The sequence below is a fragment of the Thecamonas trahens genome (genome assembly GCF_000142905.1).
Source record: "Thecamonas trahens ATCC 50062 unplaced genomic scaffold supercont1.56, whole genome shotgun sequence".
In the NCBI taxonomy this organism is placed as follows: domain Eukaryota; order Apusomonadida; family Apusomonadidae; genus Thecamonas; species Thecamonas trahens.
The window spans coordinates 1-22749 of NW_013657624.1; the positions used below are offsets into that span (position 1 = coordinate 1).

Below are 22749 nucleotides of genomic sequence, written 5' to 3' on the forward strand. Positions count from 1 at the left end.
CCCCCTCCCCCCGCACCCACTCCACTCCACCCCCAGCCCCCACCCCCCACCCACCACCACCCCATGCCCAACCGCTGCATGCTCTCGGGCCAGATGATTGTGGTTGTGGTCCTCGTCTGTGTCTCGCTCGCCTCGGTCATCACCTACACCCTCACCTCGTCCTCGGCCGTCGGCTACCTGAGTCAGAGCAGCAGCCCGTTCCACAGCCCGTCGCTGCAGCAGAGACAAGGCGGCGGCGAGCTCGGTGGGGCGCTTGTGGCGGCAACAGAGGCGGCAGCAGCAGCAGCAGCATCAGCGAGACACTGTACCCCGCCGGCCTCCTCAGTGGCAGCGCCTCCGGCCTTTGACGCCCTTTATCCGCCGGTCAACGTGTCGGCAGTGACGAGCGTGGTGGCCGATTTGGCCCGATGGGCGTCGTCACTGGCCAAGCCCGACTGGCGGACTGATGACGTCCTCATTGTCCTTCCCGACCCGAGTGAGCCGACCGACTGGTCGATTGTCGACTCGTTGCCGGTCCCGTCTGGGCGTCCGCCGTTTGCCTCACTCGCCGAGTTTGACGAGTGGAAGATGAAGGCGTCCGGGAGCGTGACCGAGGACATGCTCACGCCGCTGCCGACGGTCCGCTCGCAGTGGGGCCGCCAGCTCGGCAATGAGTACATGGGCAATACCAAGATGGGCATGGCCTCGTTCGTGGTCGACGGCATCACCATCATCATCAAGCGCAGCGACCGGCCTCAGCCTGTTCTCCACACCGACAAGATCGAGCCCATCATGCGGCTTGTCAACGAGTGTGGCTTCCACAAGATTGTTGCCCAGCACTGGGTCGACAAGTGGCAGGGCGTACCGACCATGTTTGCCGTCGTCTCGCCGGGCGTCACTGTTGAGCTCGGCCGCGGCCGGCCGGCCAAAGTCTACCCGCCACACACTCGCACCATGTTTGCGAACATCCCCTCATGGCAGGTCCGCCTCATGGCTCTCTATGACATGCTCTTCAGCTATACCGACCGCCACTACGGCAACATCCTTGTCGACGAACAGTTCAACATCTATTCCATCGACGCGTTCCAGAACACCCTCGGCGACAACCCGCTCGCCGTCAACTCGATCCTCCTCCCGTTCACCTCCAAGTACGGCATCCACCGCCTCTCCTTTGAGTTTCTCTTCAAGAACATGCCCATGCCGACCTACGACGACCCGACCGTCACCCTCGACTACCGCTGCCACACTCCGGGCGGCCGTATTGGTGTCGTCTTTCCTCCGCCTCTCCGCTCGTGCATGGCCGACCTCGCGTCGGCCGATCCGCCCGACCTCGTCGCTCGCTACGGCTTTCCCAAGCTCGCCGCCGCTGAGACACTTGTTGACAACGCGCGCTCGCTCCTCATCCACGGATTTGAGGCTACGGCTTTTGCTGCTGCCAACCGCTCGCTCCACTCGAACCCCAAAGAGGCTTTGCAGCCGTGGCTCTCGCCGTCGCAACCGTGCTGCCTTCTCATCGGCAACGTGTGCCAGGCAGTCGACTCGCGGCCCCCGGCGAGTGGTCGACGGTTGGCCGACGCTGAGCGCCGCCACAACCGCAGTTGTCACTTGCACGCTGCCTTGTTTACGGCCCGGCGTCGTCGACCCACTGCTGGCCAATCCAGTAGTCGCCGTCAAAGACGTCGAGGAAGGCGTCGACAACGGCGGCGTCGGTGATGCCGAGCGTAAAGTCGCGGTTGGCCTGAATCCACGTTCCGTGGCTCGAGTTGTACGGCACGAGCGTCTCGCCCGAGTACTGTGGCCAGTCGGACGGTGACCAGTTGCCCGACGACATCCACGCCGTGGTATTGTCAACGACCCAGTACTTTTGGTGCGAGAACGAGTACAGATGCCGGCGGGTGGTCTGCACTCGGGCCCCGCGCTTGGTGAGGAAGCGGTAGCACCCGCGCGCAAGCTCGTAGTCGTCGTACGCAAAGATGGCGTCAGAGACAAGCAGATACAGCTCGGTCTCGTCGCGCTCGACAAAGTCGCCAAGCCACTCGCACAGGTCGTAGTCGGTCACCTGGTAGATGTAGAGCACAAAGGTGTTGCGAGCGGCATCCAGTGCGGCCTTGAGCGTCTCGTACGTGTAGTCGGGCGACATGACAAGCTCGACGCGCGCCTCGTCGAGCGCCACTGTCTTAGTTGTCGCCACATACGAGCCGGGGAACGGCTCGGGCGGCGGGACAACGACTCGAAGCGCCGCTTTGGACCGGATGACCGCCAGCTCAGCCGGCGTGTACTCGTGGGCCGGCGAGAACTGAAGTGCGACATCCCAGTCGGCGTCAAATACATCGGCGGCAACATCAAGCACCTCGCGAACGCCCTCGCCCGAGAGCCGGATCCCGGCCTCGCGGTTCTTGCGGAACGAGGTCTCGGAAAAGTTGATTGAGGAGAACGCGGTTGCGGCGTCGGGTGTCCGGGCATCGACCGAGATGTACTTTGCATGCCAGAACGTAGTCGATGTGTAGTAACGGATCTCTGCGCCAGCGAGGTAGAGGAAGGTCAGCGGGTCGATGCGACCTGCGGCCGGCGGCGTGGCGCCAAAGTCGTTGGTGAGGATGCGGACCGACTTGCCAGCCGAGAGCGCGTTGACGAGTGCCGCAAAGATGGGGAACGTCTCGTTCATCCGTTGCTCCTCCACCGTGCATCCGCCGCCATATGTGCATCCAATCCACGAGGAGAAGCCCGGCGTGCCGACGTCAATGCTCTTGTCCGCGCTCTCCACCAGCTCGGTGAGGAACGAGGTCGAGTTGTCCGGCGAGAAGAAGACGGCGGCCTCGCCCGAGCCACGCTCCACAACTGCCGGCCGGAACTGAACATGGTACGACTTCTCCTGATGGTCCCACGCAGGGTCACTACTCTGCTTCATGCTCATTGCCATTGCCACGGCCGTGGCAAGGACCACAGCCGTCGCCAGCCAGCCTGCACGCTTCATATTTGCGAGTCACGTGTTAACAAGAGTATGCAAATGGTGGTGAATGGCGGCGAATGGCGACGAATGGCGAGCGCGGGCGGTTGCAAGGAATGGTGTTTGTTTATTGCTGCATCAATCGACGGCGCAGGAGGAGATACAGTGTGTGTGTGTGTGTGTATACATATCTGTGTGTCTGTGGCTAGTGCCTCAGACTGATCAATGGCGGGGTGCGTGAGTGGTGTGACGCAGTGTGTGGTTTGCGGTTGGTGACATCAATGAGCGCGGCTCATGCTGTGGTGTGTGGTGAGTGCGGATCTGGTGGTGGTGTGTTGGCAGTTTGCCAATCGTTTGTGGAGCGGGATTTTATACATCCAGGATCTCAACGCACCGTTGCCACTGCCTATCCCACGGCGGTGGCACTATGTTCTCAGTCCAGCCCCTGGTGCTGCGCGGGAGAACAGACGCGGGAGGGGGCTACCTAGACTTCCTTCGCGCGGTGCTGCGGCGCCAAGTGTGGGGGGGCTCCGTTTGCAGAAATGGCCGCACTCAGCCCAGGTTTGACCCAATCCGTTCGTATGTGGATCCACCGTGAGTAGGTCGCACTTCACGACATGGTATTGTTCCGTAATGGGCCAATTTAGAACACCCCAACCCCAGCCACGCTATTTTCTATGCCAATCAGCACAATGAAGCCTTCAAACGAACACCCCGACGCTGGCTACCATCGTGGCAGTCACTTGACTTGCCACATAACACCATGCACCTAGTCACCCTCCTTTGCCTGATATTTGCATGTGTTGTGGCAGTCGACACGACGGTCATTCGCTCCGCACTGGCTGTTGTTGACCAGACCATGCATCCTACCGGCGACAATGTGGTCGACCTTGCCACCGACTCGCTCTTCGTTCCAACCGTCTTGGTGGGAAACCTCGCCTCGTCCACCGGGCTCGTCCACATCATCCCCACAAGCCGCCTCATTATCCCAGGCCTCGTTCTCGCTTCGCCGGCCAATGTTTCCGGTGCAGACCTTGAGCTCTGCATCGTCCCACCCGCATCCGTGGCGCATCTTGGCGAAGTTCCGAGCGGGCCAAGGCCATCGTGTCGCCATCGTGACCAGATGGCCTGTCAAACGCTTTTTTGGACCCGGTCTCGAGAACCACCGTGACAGGTCTCGACTCCATGCTGTCCAGCCTCGCCTCCTTGCTTGTCACATCCCATCCACCGCCCATCGCACTCTGTCTCAGGAGTGAAATGAGTGGTGTAACCTTTGAGGCCCCATCTCCTTCTCCAACTGTACTCATCGACTACTATGAGGTCTGCCCACAGCTGCTGGTCAAGAACGCGCACGTTGCCAACTCGCCACTGACGGGAACGACCGCCGCGCCGGTCGATGCTACGCTCATCGTCACATGCGAGTCGGGCCGCATCCTCTCAACGTCCCATGCCGCCAGTGGAACCGTCACCTGCCAGATATCAGGGGCATACTCGCCCACGGTCGTGTGTATCGATGCGGCTGCACTACCCTCGACGGATCCCTGCCCGCCGCGCTCGTTCCGCGACACCTGCGGAGTCTGCTCCGGGCTGGGCACGGGCCACGTTGCCAACGCCGATCTTGACGCATGCGGTGTGTGTTTTGGCGAAAATGCCGCGCTGGACGATTGTGGCGTGTGCTTTGGCAACAACGCCGCGATGGACGAGTGCGGCGTGTGCTTTGGCGACGGGTCGCAGTGCGCCGGCTGCGACGGGGTGCCCAACTCGGGTGCACGTCCGGATGTTTGCGGACAATGCATGGGCAATGGGTCGTCATGCTTGGGATGTGATGGCATTGTCATCCCATCCGGGGGCGCCACCTTTGACAGCTGTGGCGTATGTGGTGGTTCCGCAGGCAGCACTGACTGCGCGACGCCGTGCGATGGTGACGCTGCCATCTACGACTGCGCAGGCACATGCGGAGGCGATGCCGTCATGAACGCATGTGGCGCATGTGTTGGCGGTGTCACTGGTCGCCCCGTTGACTATGGCCGCGACGACTGCGGCGTCTGTTGGGGCGGAAACCTCGCGAAGGACCGATGCGGCGTGTGTTGGGGCCGGGACACAGGCATCGATGCATGTGGCCAGTGTCACGGCGGTGGAGCCGGGCGCGATGCATGCGGCGTGTGCCACGGCGGTAACGCCACAATGGATGCGTGCGGGGTATGCGGTGGCGATGGTCTCTCGTGTATCGGCTGTGACCTTGTCCACTTTTCCGGCAAGGAAGTCGACGAGTGCGGCGTGTGCGACGGCGAGTCCGAATGCTCCGTTGCTTCGATGGTGGCTACCACATCGCACTCACGCAAACGTACCCTCCGCATTGTTGCTGTAGCAATTGGCAGCACCATGCTCTTGGCAATGGTCATAGTCATCGGCATCGCCGCATGCCTGCCTTCCATCAAGAGGCGCGGCCGGTCGTCCCGTGTTGACGTTGCAAGCCCGCACACGCTCGCAGATGCCGAGGCCGTCACATCAAGCCAGTCTGCTACATCATCAAGGCACGTCACAGAAGTCGTCGTTGGGAAAGAGACTACTATCGGGCTAGCTGTCGTCATGGTGGCCACGGTTGCCGACGATGAGCAAATGCGGGTGTCTCATTCCGCCGCAATGCGCGATGCCACCATACTCCACAACGTCGCTTTTCGCCATGTCCTGGCACAAACATCTGGGTGCGAGCTTGCTGCTGCGCAAACTACCTTTACCGCTGTATTTCCTCACAACGCCGTCGACGAGGCCATCGCCACCGCCGACAAGCTTCACACGACCATGCTCAAAGTTCCTTGGCCGCGGGAGATCAGCCACTTTGTCGGCCGCAGCAACGACTCGCTTGCTGTGGACTTTCCAGGTAGGTCAACCTTGGGCGCATCAGATCAGAGCACATCGCTTCCTCACGACGCGGCCCCAGCTCTTTGGAATGGCTTTCGACTGTGCATCGGGCTGCACATCGGGCACATCGACGCCATGCCCACTGCATACGACGGCGATCCCTCCTTCCCGGGCCCTGCCGCCGAATCTACTGCGACCATCGCCGCCCTTGCGCCACCAGGCACCACTGCTGCCTCGGAGTGCCTCTTGGCAGCTTCTACGTCCCACGACATCGTGGCAGTGCGCATCGCCAATGTCGATGACATAGAGAGGGCCTCATCGTCTACCTCGGTCTACAGTGTCGGCCACTGCGACTCACTCGCCGTCAACCGGCTTGTTGCAGCCGGTCTTGTGCCCCCATCTCCATCACCTGGCCGCTTGATCTTGTCGGCAGATCTGGAGTCACAGTTGTCGACCCCGAATGAGTTGTCGGAAACGACCACCATGTCGTTTGGCCCAATGGTCCCTACTGGGCCATCTGGGTCTCCGATGGCCGCACAGAAAATGCGCATCCCTTAACTCACCTGCGTGGGTTGCATGGCATCTCTCCTCTTGCTGGGCCTGGTACACAGTTCGCGCTGCATGCGTACCGCTCCATCGGCGAGCGTGGCACAATTGCATGCATCTTTCCATCCGGCCATTTTGATCGCAACGCCACGCTCACCGCTGCCCGCCGCCGCACAGCAATCCTGCCCCCTTACTTCCGATTCCCGCTACGGGCTCCGATGGCGTCGACAGAGTCGGCTCTTGAAGAGTGCTGGCCCAACGGCCTGACCCTCTGTGCCACCACATCTTGCCGATTGGCTCGGTGACTCGCGCGCACATGGGCAATCGTCACAAGCTCGCGTTCGAAAAATTAAAGCAAGACTTGGGCGGCCAGAAGATGCCTGTCGTCGTTGTCGAACATCGTCATCAACTGGTGGGTGGTGGGTTCACAGAGCGATCGCTCGGCCAGCAACCGAAGCTGGTGTTGCATTTGTTCGTTGGCTCGCGAGTGCGGATGCGGATGCGGCCCGACACTGACTCAACTCAGACACCCGCCGCTCAGGCACGCCACCCGCCCCGGGCCAACCGCATCAGACAACAACTCCACTGCAGATGGTGGTATCAATACCAACCGCCCTACTCACGCTATGGCTGCTCGTGCTGGTCCCTGCCGCGAGTCCAGCCACTCTCCGCGTCGCCGTCGCCACCTTGCCATCGGCCGACTTCGCCGCCGCCTGGACAGCTTCCCCACCCACACTTGTTCCTCGCGCATCGGAAGCCACCCTCACCAGCAATGCCTCGCTAATCCTCAACATCCGCTTTCCCCTCGCCATCCACTCGACAACAGGCCACATTGCTGCTGCTGCGTCTTCGTCGATCGTCTTGAACGGCATCGCCTTTCATGCCCCTCCTCCATGGCTGCTATCGCTCGTTCCGCTTCCGCTCCCCGCGCATCCGTCACTCTCGCTCCATCACTCGCAATGGCTTGCGCTGGCGACAGCTTCGCCAGCAAATGCCCCTTTTGCGCAAATGTTGGTCTCGGTTGCCAACAACACGCACGTAGCTGGTCAGCTCTCCGGCGAGGCGCTCGCTCACTGGATCGACGCCGCCTGGTCGACTGGCGTTCTTGGCGGAGAGTACCTGCCGATCCGCCTCAGCCTCCCAGACAACGCCACTGCAGACGACTATGCCATCGTCGACCTCTCCACTGGCGCATTGCTCATGATCCACTACTACGAAGTCTGCGAGCCCTTGTTCCTACCCAACGGCTTGCCACTCGCGTCTCCCGTCCCGGTCGGTGACGATGTGGCACTCGTATGCAACAATGGCTACGAGCTTGTCGGTGCCGGTAGTGACGGATTAGTGACGTGCACCGCCGACGGGACGTACCAGCCGCAAACGCCAGCATGTCGTCCTGTGCCTGATCCCCCTGACGCCGGGCCATGTCCTGGCCTGGCGATCCGTGACACCTGCGGCGTCTGCTCCGGTCCGGGCACCGCTCACATCGCCGACTCGGATCTCGACGCGTGCGGTGTGTGCTTTGGTGCTAATGCCGCGCTCGATGACTGTGGCGTGTGCTTTGGCAACAACGCTGCCAAGGACGCATGTGGTGTGTGCTTCGGCGACGGATCGCGATGTGCCGGCTGCGACGGGGTGCCACACTCGGGATTGCTCCCGGACGTGTGCGGGCTATGCGGTGGCGATGGGACGTCATGCCTTGGATGCAATGGCATCCCCATTCCATCTGGCGATGCTGTCTTTGACGGCTGTGGCGTGTGCGGTGGCCCAGGGACTGTCGGCTCTTGCGGCGCGACGTGCAACGCGTCGGCACCTCTCCACGTCAGCTACGACTGCGCAGGGGTCTGCGGTGGCTCGGCGTACATCGACTCGTGCGGCGCATGCGTGGGTGGGATTACTGGAAAACGTCCCGAGTACGCACGCGATGGCTGTGGTGTGTGCTGGGGCGGCAACTCGAGTCGCGATGCGTGCGGAGTATGTGGCGGTGGCGGCACGGACATCGACGACTGCGGCGTGTGCTTTGGCAACAACAGTGAGAAAGACGAGTGCGGCCGATGTTGGGGAAACAATGCGTTTCATGATCTGTGCGGCGTGTGCAACGGGAGCGCAACCACCTGCGCCGGCTGCGACTTTGTCATTGGCTCCAAGCTCCGCATCGACGACTGTGGTGTGTGCGGTGGGCAGGGTGATTGCCACTCTACCCGCATTCTCGGCATGCCCTCGATGGCGGTGGCGTTGACTACAGCTGTGATGCTCTTCTGTGTTTTGGCAATCATCGGCCTTGGCACCGCAGTCTTGCTTCTGGCGCGTCGGCGGCGTCGGGCAAAGGTAGCCGCAACGGCGGCGATCCGAAAAGCAGCCCTGGCCGAGGCTCCACACGGCGAGCTGATCTTGATGGTCACCCACGTTGTGTCTGCCTCGGATATCTGGGCCGCCATGCCGGCTGCCATGTACGAGGCCATGCTCCAGCACGACATCTGTCTCCGGCAGGTCATCTCCGAGTATGACGGGTACGAGATTGCGTCTGAGCATGACTCGTTTGTCGTCGCCTTTCCGGCATCCGAAGCCATTTCAGCCGTCCACGCCGCCATCGCCATCCACGATCGCATGGTCACCCTCGCATGGCCACGGGTTCTTCTCACCTCCGACCTCTGTCCAACCGTTGTGGCCCACACAGGCCTCAACGTCTCCCACGATGGCAGTTTATGCCACACCTGGCGCGGTCTTCGGCTCCGTATCGGCATCCACGCCTGCCTCCTCACTCGATCGTACTCGCCGGCGAGCCAGGGCATTGAGTACGCCGGTCCCGGTCTCGCACACACATCTGTCATCTCCCAGGCCGCGCCCGATGGCGCTGTCGTGGTCACCCGCGAGGTCCTCGCCTGCCTTCCGTCGACACTGCCGGCGCATCTCTCAATCGAGTGCGTCGACCGCGTCGTCTCGGCCAACGGCGACGTCTCCTTTGACATCTTTGCCGTTTCCGCCCAGGGCTCTGTCACTACGGCCCGCAAAACGACTGGCCCAGTCGCATCGAGTCATGCTCTTGCTCATAGCGAGAGTGGACAAGTAGGCGGGGTCTCGTCAGCGACGCCTGTCCATGTCTCGACCACGAGCCGGTCTAGACACCTTGTCCTGAACACCCGGCTCACCAGCACGAGTCAGAAGCAGAGCGCAGGCTCGGCCCCGCACGAAGCCTCGTCGACGTCGTTCCGCTCGGCATCGTCGGACGATACCGAGACCACTGTTCGCTCGCGATCGCGTCGGTCCTTAACTCCAGCCATGAGCAATCGGAGCCAACGCTCGACCCAGGCTCGCAAAGTCCGAAATGTAAGACCGAAGCGCTTGCCCCGATCGTCTTCGGCAGCTGGCTCGCTTGAGATGCATGTCACGGGGCCCTGCAAGGCACCTGGTGCTGGCTCTATCGAAATGCCATCTCCCAACGCCATGATCAACGAGCTACTAGCCGCAACGTTGGCCAACATGGCGCCCGAGTCCAGCAAGCATACCGCGCCGAAAGGCCCAAGAACGATTCTAAGTCGACGGAACGGGCATCCCTCTACGTCACAATCGCCGTCGCGGTCGCAGTCGCGGTCGCAGTCGCGGTCGCTGTCGGTCTCACTGGCGTCACGCGCATTAGAACAGCCGGCCTGGGTCAATTCTCGCCGACGCATCCGGTCGCTTTCGGTTTCCGAGACGCCACAGACACCTCACACACGCATGCTCTCGGCCTCGTGCAACGGCACATCCATCATCGTCGAAGACGCTCACGCGACAGCCTCCCAAGCCCGTGCCGGAGCAGCGCCTGTGGCCTTGGACGGCGACGCGAACCGGGCACGGTAGTGGCGGACATGATCGGCAAAGGGAATCCACGCTGCGCCGACTCGGAGCAGCGCCTTGTCGTTGATGACGCGGACATGATGAGCCTCGCCAAAGACAACATACTGGCCAGCACCACGCTTGAGCACATCAAGCGGGGGGCCGACGTCAGCCATGGCGCGATAAACCGCAACGTCAATCGGATTGCTCGCGCTGTATCCCCGGAACGGCAGGCCCGGCGGGAGCGGGTGGACCTTGCGCGGCCGGATCTCGCTTTGTTTGGCCGCTTCGGGCCTCGCCGCGGCCTGGCCCACAGTATAGTCTGCTGCAGGATCGGCCTCGGCCTCGCGCGGAATCTCGAGCTCTGATCTGGTGCTGGACGAGGCCACGTCCGGACTTGAGCTCGGGTCGGTACCCAAGGGCAGATCGGAGCTCGACGACGAAGCCGTGGCGTTCTCGCCATCACTGGCGCGAGCAGCAAGCCGGTGTGCCTCGGAGCGCGAGATACGAATTTTCTTGCGCATCCGCCGCCGCTTTCGCTTGCCGCCCCTGCTCCCTGCCTCGCCGGTGTCTCCTGCAATCAGCTGCGCAGGTTGAGGATCAGGAAAGGTGCTGGCAGCTTCTGCGACAGCACACGAGTCCAGGGACGATGACGACGGGTCTGCATGTGGGAGCGGGGTAGGAGGCTTCTCGGGCTGGAGGTGGATGCGTGAGATGTCCGGCTCGGATCGGGAGTGCGACCGTGACCGAGACCGAGACCGAGACCGAGAGTGTGACGATGAGCGAGAGCGCGAAGATCGCGATGAGCGAGTTGATCGCGAGTGCGACCGCGACGACGACGACCTGTGTTGTGCGCGCCATCGCCTTCTTGCCGCAGCATACCGCTCCTCCCTGGACAGCGGGCGCTCGTCCAGAACAGACATCGGCGTCAAGGCGCCTGGTCTAGGCCGATCTTGATTCGCGTCAGCACCAGTCTCCGAGTGAGGTGAGCTGCCGTTGGCGGGGGCAAGGCGGTGCTGATGCGGATGCCGATGATGATGCTCACTGCCACCAGGATCGCTGGCATGCGCTTGATGATGATCAACATCATGCGGACTGCGATCATGGGTAGGCAGGCCATAACAACCATGGCCTCTTGCATCAGCACCCGTGCTAGCATTGACAGCATCACTTCCATGGGCATGTCGGTGCTTCTGCCGCATACGCAAACGGGCAAGGGTCGAGCCGGCGCGGACGGACCAGTTGTGCTGGTGGCGCGAGCTGGCAAAGAAGCAATGGATGAGGGCTGTGACAAGCAGTGTCAGCGCCACCAGTCCACATCCCAGGAGTATCAGTTCTGTCGTGTCCGTCATGGAGGCCTCGCCACCGAGAGGAGTGACAAGCTGGTACGTGAGGCCGCTGCTGCGAGTGGCGGGTGAGGGAGCGAGAGGTGCGGGAACGGACAACGGGCAAATTGGTGACTCCACGCCAACATGTTGTGTGACCGCATCGTCAGCACAGCGTCATTGTGGGGTGGGGATGAGTAAAGAGAGGTGATGGATGGACAAAGTACTCTGTTGTGATGCTCGCTACGCGGTGGCGGTGGCGGTGGCTGTTCTCCGGCAGATACTGCGTGGCCGTACACAGCGTGACAGGGAGGCCGACCTGCCGATCGCTGTGTCAGCCACAGCCAGCCGACCCACTGTCGTGGCATCGCCTCGTTGCCCACATGTGCTGCGATCGAATGTCAATGCGGGTGATGCGGTCGTGCGCGCGGCTGCGAGTCAGAGAGACAGGGGCGGTGGGCACTGCCACCCCACGCAACTACCATACACCACATGTCGGGCCAAGGGACAGCCATGCTTGCGGTGGCACAGGCGGTGCCATGGGAGACTGCGCTGATGACAACGGCTGTCTGTGGAGCGCTGTTGGTTCTCGGCGAGCGCGTCGACTCGCAGCTTGCCAGGTGGGCTTTCAAGCCGGTCGCCTCGCTTGGCTTTATCGCTGCCGCACTCGCTGCCCACACCTCTGTCTTTGGTGCATATCATGATTTATGGGATGTGTTCGAGGCTGATGATCCTGCTTCGGCCATTGTCATTGGTCTGCTTCTCTCCTGGTGGGGCGATGTCTTGCTCATTCCCTCCTCAGAGATTGTCTTCAAGTCGGGCATCCTCGCCTTTCTCCTCGGCCACCTCGCCTACTCGGTCGCTTTTCTTCGCATGGGTGTTGATGCCCGTGGCTGCGGCTTTGCCGTCCTGCCTGTCATTCCCTTTGCTTACATCGTTCTTTGCTGGTTGATGCCTGATGTACCGTCAGACATGGTTGCCCCGGTCATCGCCTACATCCTGGTCATCTGCTCCATGGTCGTCCTCTCGGTCGGCGCCTACGCTGCTGGTGCCGACGAGCTCTTCCCCATCGGTGCCATCGCATTTCTTTTCTCGGACCTCTTTGTCGCCCGCGAGCGCTTTGTCGCCCCAGGCTTTGTCAATCGTGCCATCGGCCTCCCGCTCTACTACGGCTCGCAGCTCATCCTAGCCGCCGCCATCTACCGCCTTGTCTAACAACTTGCCCAAAGCTCGATCCAGCACAGCCCGGCCCTACCCGGCCCAACTCGCCCCAGCACAGCACGATGTAGTCCACCCCCCTCCCTCCATCCCCCGTCCCCCTTTCCCCTCCCTTTCCCCTCCTCCCGATCAATCCCCCATCGCAAATGGTCATCCTTGTCGCCAAACCAGCGGCAAAGGCCAACCAAGTGCGACTCGGACGACGACCAACCACCGCCACGACAGCACTTGACCCACCCCACCCCACCCCACCCCACCCCTACCCATGGCCACCTTTGCACGAGACGGGACCGAGTACCCCATAGTCCTCGGCGAGACGTTCACCAAAGGCACCGACAAGGCGTCGGTCATCAAGTGTATGCCCCCTCCGCCCCTTCCCACCAGGACAGCGTGGCGCAGTAGACTCACTCCCTCCCCTCCCCACGCTTCCATACTCATGATGAATGGCTGTGATGACAGATGGTTTTGTTCCGCAATCGCTCGATCGCACGCGTCCGGCAGAATTGAGTGTGGATGGCAAGGCGGCTCGTCTAGTGGCGAAGAAGAAGGACTCGGAGGAGGAGGAGTACTCGTTTGTCGGGCCTGTCACCTCGTCGACATCGGCGGCAGACGTCGTCTTTTGGTTTGATGCAGACAATGAGAGATTCGTGGCCGAGCTCGTCGGCTCGTACATGCCCATGAAGCTCAAATCGTAATTGGCCTGCCATCCCCTCTCTCGTCATGCGTGTGGCGGTGCCCATCAGCCGCCCGCGAGCTTATCGCGGCTGGATCAACGCCGCCGAGGCGTAGTGCGGCGATTGGCTCCTCGTGGACTCGGCCCTATGATGGCATCGAGGCGGGCAGCAAGCGGGGCGGTCTCAGCGGCATAGTTGCGCGGACGGGAGTCAAGGGCACGGACCTGCTCCTGTGCAAACGCGAGGAGTGACGACGAGCCACGCCGCGTCGATGACGGCGACGGCATCCCCGACGTGCCGAGCGAGATGGAGCGGCTGCTGCTAGAGACTCCTCCCGCAGACGCCGAGGTGAGCGGGCGCGAGCTGGTCGACCGCGGTGTCGACGCCGCCGACGACGAGCCTGGCGACGGTGAGGCGCGGTGGACGGCGAGCGATGCCCGCCGGTCGGTAATGTCTAGCGAGACCATCGACCGCGAGCCGCCGAGCGACCGTCGCCGCGGCTCGCTATGCAGCGAGCGGCTCGAGATAAGCGAGTCTGTCGAGTCGCGCCTCGCCAACGGGCGCGGCTGGACACTTGCGGCGCGAGCTGTCGAGCGCGACCGCGACCGCGACGATGATCTGGACCGCGACCTCGAGTGCGACGAGTGATAGCCCGAGGCCGAGGCATGGCCATCGCTGGTCTCGCCGTCGGCGCCATAGTACGAGCGCGACTTGACGTTGATCGTCGCATCCGATGGTGGGAGCACCAAACACGCAAACTGAGCTGGCGACATGACAGCGGTAGATGATGATCTGGGCATGGCTCGGCCCGAACCACCCCTCGCTCTTGCTCCCGGGCGAGGTGAGAGGAGAGCAGCGACCGAGTCGGCCACCCGAGTCTCTGTGATGGAATCCAGCGATTCCGGCGGAGGTGATGGTGATCTCCTTGCTGAGAGAGATCTTGCCGCCGACGGCGACCGTGATCTCGAGCGAAGGCTCAATCGGCCTACGCCAAACGATGTATCTCCCCACTCCATCCTGATGCGCTCGCGGTAGCCAACGAGCCAACCGAGCAGCTGACCAAGTAACCGACCGAATCACCAACCAAGCAACCAGCCGACCGACACGAGCCAGCGATCCGGGTCGACGAGGTAGCCCACCCACCGCTCAACCGATCTGGTGATCGATACAAAGGAGTTAAAGATAGACGGGGAGGGGGATAGCCCTCACGAGAGAAAGAAGGAGGGGCGAGAGAGAGAGAGATAGATAGAGAAAGAGGGAGGGAGAGCTCGCGTTTGTGCGCAAGTCGTCTGAGAAACCGACAAAGACTTGCGGGTGAGCGAGCGGGTGGGGTGGGCGGGCCGGGCCGGCGGGCGGGCCGACGCAGACCGAGACCAAACCAACAACCGACAAACAGGTTCGGCCACACACACACGCCAACGCAGCCACAGACGCAGACGCAGACGCAGACGCAGACGCAGACGCAGACGCAGACGCAGACGCAGACGCAGCTACTCCGAGTGAGAACGAGGCGGGAAGGGGGGGGGAGGGAACTTTGGGGGAGGGGAGGGGGGGGGAGGGGGGAGGGGAGGGGGGGAGGTGGGGTGCTCGCTCACCCGTTTGCCTGCCTCGGCCCGTGGCAGGTGACCGACGGCCGCCGATGACTGGTGGCTGGCGGATCACGCCGCTCGGGTAAGCCATTCATGCCATTTTACCGCATGTGCTCGGGGAGATAGACGTCGAGTGCCTTGTTGACCGTCTCGTACGCCCAAAAGGCAATGGCTGATCCGAGCGGCGACTTGATGAGGTTGGCCTTGAGGCCGGAGAAGAGCGAGAGAACGCCGCGCCGTTTGCTGACCTTGACCAGGACGTCGGTAAGGCCTGTGTATTGCACGGGGCGGCCGCCGGTGCCCTGCATCTGGAGCTTACGGCGGGCAAGCTCGAGCGGAAAGGCGGCAGTGGTCGAGGCGATGCCTGCCACAGCGCCGATGCCGAGGCCAACCATGGGCCCGGCCTTGGACGCTTCGTCCGTCGCCACGTGCTCGTTGTAGGCGGCCTTGAGCGTGTCAAAGGTCCAGAACGAGGTGGCATAGTAGACCGTCGCCCACACGTTGGCCGGGCCGATGCCCTTGTATAGCGCCGCCACGCCTCGGCCCGCCCGATCTTGGTGAGCGCGTCAAACATGCCGTTGTAGAGGCCCGGCGTGGTGGTGATGCGACCGCGGGCCAAGTCCAGCGGGTAGATGGCCGACATGCATGTCGCGCCTGCCGCCATCGACGCGAGCGCGAGCTGCAGCGAGTTGGGTGACGAGCCGCCAAAGAGCTCCTTAAAAAAGTCCTTGGCCACAAAGGCGACTGCGCCTTGCGGCACAATGCGGATCATGTTCACCGTGTTGCCGCGCCAGTAGCCGGCAAGACCCTCGGCTCGGTAGATGGAGCGGAAGCAGTCCCACGTGCCCTTGTACTTTGTCGAGTCGACAATCATCTGCATCCGCAGCCGCTCCAGCGGCGCCACACAGAACCGTGAGAAGCCGAGCGCAAAGCCACCGTTGATCGCCGTGTACGCCTTGTTGCGCGACGCCGGGCCGGTCGCCGCGGCGCTCCGCCCGGAGCCCATCCCGGCAAACTCCTCGTGCGAGACCGTGAGCCACTGATCGGCGAGTGGCGTAAAGTCGAGGAAGCGGCCCGTCGGCGAGACAAGGACCATAAAGTCGCGAAACTCGTGCCACTCGATCTTGCCGTTGGGTGGGACCTTGGCGCCGACGCCCGACGGCTTGTCGATCTTGGCAATCATGGCCCGCACATCGTCCTCGGTCGGCTCGAGCCGGAGCACCTTGAGCGCCGCCCGCAGCTCATGCCGGTTGATCGAGCCCGAGCCCGACGCGTCCATGTCCTCAAACAAGTGCCTCATGTATCTCAGCCGGGCCATGGCATACGCCACAAACTCGTCCTCGGTCAGATACGCTCCAGCCTTTGGTCTCGCCGCGCGAAACACGTCATCCGCCCGATGTTCCGGAAGTCCCCATTCCTCAAGCTTCCGCCTCAGATCGCTGTTGCTCACTCGCCCCTCGCTTCCGGCGAGCTCTGCAAAGAGCGCTCGGACGCCAGTCTCATCGCCTGCCGTGCACTTTGTGCACGGATGCCCGCTCTGTCCGCAGAGCCAGCACGCATGCGGGCAGCTGACTGCCTTGTGCCTCTCTCCGCAGTTGTAGCAGCTCAGGGGCATGTCTCTTATGCCAGTGTCAGAGGAGTGTCCCACCGGCTTCCCGTCTCGTCGCCCTCTCCTCGCAGCCAATCGAGTTGGCCTCGGCTGGCCACGGCGGGTGCGGCGAGCGACCCACCGTGACGTCACCCCTGCCTCACAACTACAATATTTTGGTCGTCGTCACCTCCCACCCCCCACCCCCCCCCCCCCTTACTCCCCAATCAGCTGCCGGGTCACGGTCCATGTTTCTCGGCATGACGCGCGCGAGCGTAGACGGTGGCGCGCGAAGCAAAGACAATGTAGCAGGCGAGAGCGCCGAGATGAGCCAAGGCGCAGATCCAAAAGACGGTGGTGACTGGCATGTGCTTGACCTTGATGAGCACGATGAGGACAAAGGCGTTGAGCGGAATGCGGAAGAGGTTCATCATGGTCGACCGGGTTGCTTCTGGAATGTGCGCCGAGCGCAGCGTACCATACGTGGGAAAGAACATGCCGCACGCCACCTCAAAGCCACAAAACGCGAGGTAGACCAGCGGCTTGGCGTCAAAGAATGCAGGGACGGAGAGCATGCTCCCAATGGCGGCGCCATGCAGGAGAAGCGGGAGCGGGAGCGTCGATGCGTCAACCACGTTGAACAGCGCCGAGCCAATCATGATGCACACCATGTAAACGGCAAAGATGACCCCGTACGGCAGAACGTCGCGGGTCTCTTCGGTGGCCAGCGCCGGCGACCACATGAACACAAAGGTGTACATGCCGCCCTCAAAGAGGGCCTGGGCGAGGCCGAGACACACCAGATGTGGCGCGGCAGCGAGGACGCCCACCGCCCGCCGCAGCGACTCGCTCACCTCGATGGTAGCGTCGCCGTAGTTCTCGTTCCACGTCCGGCTCACAATGCCGGCAAGCACCGCCAGCGGAACGAGCGCGAGCACAAACGGCGCCACGTAGCCAAAGGTCGATGCGGCCGCCATTGCCACCAGTCCGGCGGCGACCGCCACAAGCCCATTGCCTGTGGTGGCTCGCGAAAAGGTCTGGCTCAGCAGTGCCGGAGGATATCCGCGCGCGTTGTGCTCGCACACCATCCAAGCCTCAAAGACCGAGAACAGCAGCGATGTGGCCACGCCCGACAGGATGCGGCCGATCATAAGAACCGAGAACGACGCCGAGACCTTGGTCAGACCGGCGACTGCGTAGCACGCTGCAAACACCAGTGCCATCTTCTTCCTCCCTAGCGAGTCTGCCAGGGCCCCCGCCACCGTTCCTGCCACCATCGACGCCCCGAACCCTCCGATGAACAGCAGCGCAATGTCACCTGTCAGCGGCCATCACCATAAGTCCTCCCACACACACACACACACACACACACACACACACACACACGCACATGCACATGCACACGCATGTGCGCGCAAGCCCAGCCCAACCCCAACCCCAACCCCAACCCCAACCCCAACCCCAACCCCAACCCCAACCCCAACCCCAACCCCAACCACCACCACCACCGCCATCACGACCCCCATCCCCACCCACGTGACCTACCCTTGGAGAAGCCATACGACTCGTACAGGACATACACATACGGACCCTTGAGCCAATCCACAAACATGGCCAACAGATATACAACAAGATAGTTGCGCTGAAAGGCAGCAAAGCCAGCAGGCACCTCGACCTCAGCCATGCCATTCCCCTTGTCCTTGCCCATCCCTATCCCCGTCGCCATCCCCGTCCCAGTCCCCGTCCCCGTCCCGGTCTCCTCTGCCTCGTCCGCTATGCTGCTGCCCGTGACTCCCTCCTTCCGCCCAGACCACTGCAGCCCGCCCCACACACCGCTGGCAACCACAAACGAGCCCCAATATAGCCCACCCATGAAGTAGCCCCTCGCCCACACGCTGCGACGAGTGCTGTTCACTGGCAGGCTCACGCCTGTGACACGGCCGCCAACGAGCTGGCCTTGTCACTGCGAACAGGCCACCCAAGCACATCACCCCACCTCACCTTGCTTTCTATGCAGCGCATGACGCATCGCCAGCTACGTTTGTTTCAACGTTCAACAGCAGGCAACAACTTGGCAGGATCCACATATTCGCCGTGATTGGCTACAAATTGGCCGTCGTTGACATGTAGGGACGTAAAAAACGTCGGATGAGTGCTGGACACTCCTCCGGGACCCCAACCGGGCACCGTCTCACTCACCTAACTCCCAACCAGCACATCGGCACCGCCAGCACACCACCTCCCCCAACATCTACGGTCGCCGCGCTATGCTTCTTGATGCCCTTCCTCCGCCAAACTACCGCTCTGTCCGCCGTGTGCCGCGCCATCGGCATCTGCGGGACCGCCACCACCGTTTTGTTCCTCCGGTCGCCGTCACCTCTTTGGCCGAGCTCCTCGTCGTGATCACCTTTTTCGTCACAGCCTTGCCACGCCGCACCACAGCCGCCACGCCCACCACTATCACCGGCAGCATCACAAGCGATGCCTTTGTCGCTCAACAGAATGCTGCAACAGGCGCCATGGGCCACTCGCCCAATCACATCAACCTTTATGCTTCTGGCGAGGAAGTTGCCGCACTCAATTTTCTCCTCTCTGCACCCGTCACCTCCTCGACCGGCGCCATCCACATCACCCACGCCGACCTGGCATTCAACGAGCTCGAGGGATCGTCTGCAATCTCCATTGCACTCGCCTACTATACCCTCTCGACATCGATCAAACCTTTTGACTTTTCTGTCGCCTATTGGCAGGCCAACTACCGCCTCGACTCGACCCCGCATTCGACCCCATACATCGTCTCGTCCGTAAGCCCTGCCCCGGTCGCTCCGCTCACCATCGCCTCATCGGCCATCGTAGACTTGCTTCACTCGGCCTGGACAGACAACGCCTTTTCTGTAGGTCGTCTTCTCCTTCGGCTCGCTGCTGTCGACACCTCCCAGTGCTCTGGCAACAGCTGCCGCCTGGACATGCGCGATCCCGATCCATCGCTCTCCTTCATCTACTACGAGGTATGCCCCTCGTTTACCCTTTTCAATGGTTCTGTCGCCCCCCATCACCTGACAGGCGGTTCCTTTGCCCCGGTTGGTGGTCATCTCGCCCTCTCCTGCCCGCCTCACCTCACCCTCTACGCTGCAAACACGGCCGGCAACATCACCTGCTCCTCGGACGGATCCTACTCTCCGCCCAACCCGTACTGCGGCCCGCCGCCAAGCCCTCCGCCTCCTCCATTTCCGCCACCGTCGTTCCCACCGCCGCCTTTCACACAGCCGCCATCGCCGCCATCGCCGCCACCGCCATTCCCGCCGCCGCCGCCCTGCGCCCCGCCGGCCTCTCTCGACTCATGCGGCGTTTGCTCCGGCCCGGGCACCGGCCACGTCGCCGACTCGGATCGCGATGTTTGCGGTATTTGCTTCGGCGACAACGCCGCGCTCGATGATTGTGGCGTTTGCTTTGGCGGCGATGCTGCCAAAGACGGCTGTGGCATGTGCTACGGGAACAACGCGAGCTGTGCCGGATGTGATGGCATCCCGTACTCGGGCACGACCCCAGACATCTGCGGAGTGTGCGGCGGCGATGGCTTGGCCTGCTCTGGCTGCAACTTTATTCCAATCCCGCTGGGCGGCGTTTGGTTCGACGGATGCGGCGTGTGTGGCGGGCCGTCAGGCATCTCGGCGTGCGCGACGTCATGCCTGGCCAACGGGACTGCCGTCTACGACTGCTTTGGCGTTTGCAACGGCACCGCATACATCGACGACTGTGGCATGTGCGTCGAGGGCTCGACGCCGAACATGCCGAATGCGTTCAAGGACAGCTGTGGCGATTGCTTTGGCGGCGATCGTGCTCGCGACGTGTGCGGCGAGTGTCACGGCAACAACGCGCGTCGTGACGCCTGCGGCATCTGTGACGGCGGCGATGTGCATGTCGACAGCTGCGGTGTGTGCTTTGGAAGCAACCGCGACAGTGATCTATGCGGCGTGTGCGGAGGCAACGGCACCAGCTGCGTGGGATGTGACTCTGTCGCCAACTCGAACAAGGTATTCGACGCGTGCGGCGTGTGCGGCGGGTCCGATGACTGCGCAGCTCACGCCTCCTCAAACGGCACGCCCATGCTCTTCCTCATCCTCGCTGGTCTCGGCTCGCTTCTCCTCCTTGCAAGCCTCGTCCTAGGTCTCGTCCTTTTGCCTACTGCCGCCGCCGCTCTCGCCGCATCGGCATTCTCACCTCAAAGCAGGACGCCGCGCTCGCCGCCGCGCCGGCCGGAACCGTCGTCATCCTCATCACCGACGTCGGCAGCTCGACCCGGCTATGGGAGGATCTCCACGACGTGATGGAAGGCGTCATGCTCATCCACGACGCCATCATTCGCCCACTGCTCGATGATGCCGGTGGCTATATTGTGCGGACCGAGGGCGACTCGTTTGTTGTCGCCTTTGCTGCCGTCGACGCAAGCCGCGCGCTCCGCGCCGCCGTCGCCATCCAGGACCGACTCACCCGCGCCGACTGGCCCAAAGCGCTGCTCAAGCACCCAGCGTGTCCCACCCAAGCTGCGCCTCCGTCTCCAGACTCATTAGAATCTAATGCTCATGTCTGGCGCGGCCTCCGCGTTCGCATCGGCATCCATGCATGTGCCCCCCGTCGCGCCTTTGATGATCGTACCCACCGCATCGCCTACACCGGTGCGTGCATGGCCCACGCCGATACCATCACCTGTGCCGCCAGTGCCGGCCAGATCGTTGTCTCACATGCCGCCATCGCTCTTCTTCCGACTCGTGTTCTTCGCGGCATTGTCTTTACTCCCTTTGGCGCTGTGTCTGTCGCCGATGACTCGGCCGTCTTTGACATCTGCAACGTCTCGTCGCCGTCGTCGGTCACCTACCTTCGGACATTCACCCGCCCAATCCAGTCGACGGCACCACCCCACACGGCACCGGCATGACGCGATCGTCATCGATCGGTGATTTTTCCACGCCGGGTACAGACTATGCTGCTGTCCCCTTGCTCTCGCTGCAGTGTGTCATTTCACAAACGAGAACGCCATCGGTCTCATCCGCCTCGTCGTCATCCTCTTCAGCTTCACACTCGCCGCGCAATCGGTTCGTCCCCACGCCGGAAGAGCTGTCGTCAATGCGCGATCTCTCGCTCTCAGCCGCTCTCTCCTGCTCCAACATCCACTCGCACTCGTCGTTCTCAGACGCGGATGACGCCGACGTAACCCTTGCGCCCGCAGCGTCGCTGGCCAGCCTTGGCCCACCGGTCCCGCGCCGACATCGTCGCCGCTCGCAGCGGGCAAAGTCGGTGACAGACCACAACGAGTCCCCATCAGCAGCAGCTGGTCTGCCGGACAGCAACTCTGACCTCTCAGCCGCAGACTTGGTCAAGATGTTGCCGCCCGGCCGGGTGTCGCCGCCCAAGCCCGGCGCCAAGCCCGATCCGCCGCGCCGAAAGCGCGCTATCACCTTGGGCGACTCTTACCCCGCCCGCCCACGCCTCGCCTGCCACCTTGGCTACTCGACCGAAGCACTGACATCTATCCTCTGCTCGGTGTCGAGCTCCGACTCGCCAGATCTGAGCGGAGATGACCGCTCGCCGCCGCGCGCCGCTGTCAGGCGCTCGTCGCGCATCATGCACGCCCTCAAAGCCGCGTCGGGTTCGTCGACGCCAGGGCCACTGCCCTCGGGCCAGTCGACATCGTCACGGAACTTGAAAGCCCGTGCCCGCCGTCGACTCCGTGTCCGCCGCGTTCTCAAGCACTCGGCATCGACCATGCTTCACCCGCTCGACATCATAGTCGAGCGCGACGACAGCGATAGTGGATGCAGCCCGGCCGTGGCTACCCGCCACTCGCCGGGCCGCCGCATCCGCACCCTCAAGCGATTCCGCTCCGAAGACATCACCCCTCGTCGGATGCCGGCCCAGCAGCGTTCGCGCCGCGTGCGTCGGCTCGAGTCGACACTCAACACCTCGCACTCGGACTCACTCACACAGGTATCGCTTTCGCCGACCTCGCCCACCGTCCCAGAAAGGTAAAGGTAGCGTTCATTTGGGGGGCGTGAGGTGGACCGAGGTGTCGTCGCTCGAAGACCAGGAGAGCTCGTCGACAACCACCTGCCCGGTGAGGCACCGATACTTGGAGGCCAACCCCCGCTTGGAGTGCGCCACGCTCGCCGACTGCCGCGCGACCATGACCCGTGATCGCCCGGTCTCCAGC

At 62.7% G+C, this 22749-nt stretch overlaps 11 protein-coding genes across 11 annotated transcripts; 7 read left to right on the forward strand and 4 right to left on the reverse strand.

The window, feature by feature from the left end:
• Nucleotides 1-63: 63 nt before the first annotated feature.
• Nucleotides 64-1559, forward strand: AMSG_10260 (uncharacterized protein; the record flags this gene model as incomplete). The annotated part of the gene is made up of 2 exons (XM_013898292.1): nucleotides 64-1500; nucleotides 1536-1559. The coding sequence occupies 2 exons, from the start codon at nucleotides 64-66 to the stop codon at nucleotides 1557-1559; spliced, it is 1461 nt and encodes a 486-aa protein (XP_013753746.1).
• A 19-nt stretch (nucleotides 1560-1578) lies between these two features.
• Nucleotides 1579-2967, reverse strand: AMSG_10261 (phospholipase D). Its single transcript, XM_013898293.1, has one exon. The coding sequence runs from the start codon at nucleotides 2951-2953 to the stop codon at nucleotides 1601-1603; it is 1353 nt and encodes a 450-aa protein (XP_013753747.1). The 5' UTR covers nucleotides 2954-2967; the 3' UTR covers nucleotides 1579-1600.
• Nucleotides 2968-3027: 60 nt separating this feature from the next.
• On the forward strand, nucleotides 3028-6709 carry AMSG_10262 (uncharacterized protein). The gene has a single exon (XM_013898294.1). It carries the CDS (start codon nucleotides 4112-4114, stop codon nucleotides 6344-6346), a length of 2235 nt encoding a protein of 744 aa, XP_013753748.1. The 5' UTR covers nucleotides 3028-4111; the 3' UTR covers nucleotides 6347-6709.
• A 251-nt stretch (nucleotides 6710-6960) lies between these two features.
• On the forward strand, nucleotides 6961-9662 carry AMSG_10263 (uncharacterized protein; the record flags this gene model as incomplete). The annotated part of the gene is made up of 3 exons (XM_013898295.1): nucleotides 6961-6976; nucleotides 7092-9594; nucleotides 9641-9662. 3 exons carry the CDS (start codon nucleotides 6961-6963, stop codon nucleotides 9660-9662), a joined length of 2541 nt encoding a protein of 846 aa, XP_013753749.1.
• Nucleotides 9663-9900: 238 nt separating this feature from the next.
• On the reverse strand, nucleotides 9901-11110 carry AMSG_10264 (uncharacterized protein). Its single transcript, XM_013898296.1, has 2 exons — nucleotides 10895-11110; nucleotides 9901-10869 (listed from the first exon to the last, which is right to left on the reverse strand). Exons 1-2 carry the CDS (start codon nucleotides 11006-11008, stop codon nucleotides 10096-10098), a joined length of 888 nt encoding a protein of 295 aa, XP_013753750.1. The 5' UTR covers nucleotides 11009-11110; the 3' UTR covers nucleotides 9901-10095.
• An 854-nt stretch (nucleotides 11111-11964) lies between these two features.
• AMSG_10265 (YhhN family protein) lies at nucleotides 11965-12687 on the forward strand (the record flags this gene model as incomplete). Its single annotated transcript, XM_013898297.1, has 1 exon — nucleotides 11965-12687. The coding sequence occupies one exon, from the start codon at nucleotides 11965-11967 to the stop codon at nucleotides 12685-12687; it is 723 nt and encodes a 240-aa protein (XP_013753751.1).
• A 268-nt stretch (nucleotides 12688-12955) lies between these two features.
• Nucleotides 12956-13385, forward strand: AMSG_10266 (uncharacterized protein; the record flags this gene model as incomplete). The annotated part of the gene is made up of 2 exons (XM_013898298.1): nucleotides 12956-13046; nucleotides 13225-13385. The coding sequence occupies 2 exons, from the start codon at nucleotides 12956-12958 to the stop codon at nucleotides 13383-13385; spliced, it is 252 nt and encodes an 83-aa protein (XP_013753752.1).
• Nucleotides 13386-13670: 285 nt separating this feature from the next.
• On the forward strand, nucleotides 13671-14012 carry AMSG_10267 (uncharacterized protein; the record flags this gene model as incomplete). The annotated part of the gene is made up of 1 exon (XM_013898299.1): nucleotides 13671-14012. One exon carries the CDS (start codon nucleotides 13671-13673, stop codon nucleotides 14010-14012), a length of 342 nt encoding a protein of 113 aa, XP_013753753.1.
• A 1042-nt stretch (nucleotides 14013-15054) lies between these two features.
• Nucleotides 15055-16568, reverse strand: AMSG_10268 (calcium-binding carrier; the record flags this gene model as incomplete). The annotated part of the gene is made up of 2 exons (XM_013898300.1): nucleotides 15055-15491; nucleotides 15563-16568. The coding sequence occupies 2 exons, from the start codon at nucleotides 16566-16568 to the stop codon at nucleotides 15055-15057; spliced, it is 1443 nt and encodes a 480-aa protein (XP_013753754.1).
• Nucleotides 16569-16776: 208 nt separating this feature from the next.
• Nucleotides 16777-18437, reverse strand: AMSG_10269 (major facilitator superfamily transporter). Its single transcript, XM_013898301.1, has 2 exons — nucleotides 18087-18437; nucleotides 16777-17859 (listed from the first exon to the last, which is right to left on the reverse strand). Exons 1-2 carry the CDS (start codon nucleotides 18412-18414, stop codon nucleotides 16781-16783), a joined length of 1407 nt encoding a protein of 468 aa, XP_013753755.1. The 5' UTR covers nucleotides 18415-18437; the 3' UTR covers nucleotides 16777-16780.
• A 623-nt stretch (nucleotides 18438-19060) lies between these two features.
• Nucleotides 19061-22568, forward strand: AMSG_10270 (uncharacterized protein; the record flags this gene model as incomplete). Its single annotated transcript, XM_013898302.1, has 4 exons — nucleotides 19061-19549; nucleotides 19808-20713; nucleotides 20773-21408; nucleotides 21552-22568. 4 exons carry the CDS (start codon nucleotides 19061-19063, stop codon nucleotides 22566-22568), a joined length of 3048 nt encoding a protein of 1015 aa, XP_013753756.1.
• Nucleotides 22569-22749: the final 181 nt, after the last annotated feature.

Coding starts and splice junctions, on each gene's coding strand:
- AMSG_10261 (XM_013898293.1), bottom strand. CDS start 2,953: ATGAAGCGTGCAGGCTGGCTGGCGACGGCTGTGGTCCTTGCCACGGCC.
- AMSG_10262 (XM_013898294.1), top strand. CDS start 4,112: ATGCTGTCCAGCCTCGCCTCCTTGCTTGTCACATCCCATCCACCGCCC.
- AMSG_10264 (XM_013898296.1), bottom strand. CDS start 11,008: ATGGCGCGCACAACACAGGTCGTCGTCGTCGCGGTCGCACTCGCGATC. Junction 10,870..10,894: donor CGGTCTCGGTCTCGGTCTCG/GTCACGGTCGCA, acceptor TCCCGATCCGAG/CCGGACATCTCACGCATCCA.
- AMSG_10269 (XM_013898301.1), bottom strand. CDS start 18,414: ATGGGTGGGCTATATTGGGGCTCGTTTGTGGTTGCCAGCGGTGTGTGG. Junction 17,860..18,086: donor GTCGTATGGCTTCTCCAAGG/GTAGGTCACGTG, acceptor GGCCGCTGACAG/GTGACATTGCGCTGCTGTTC.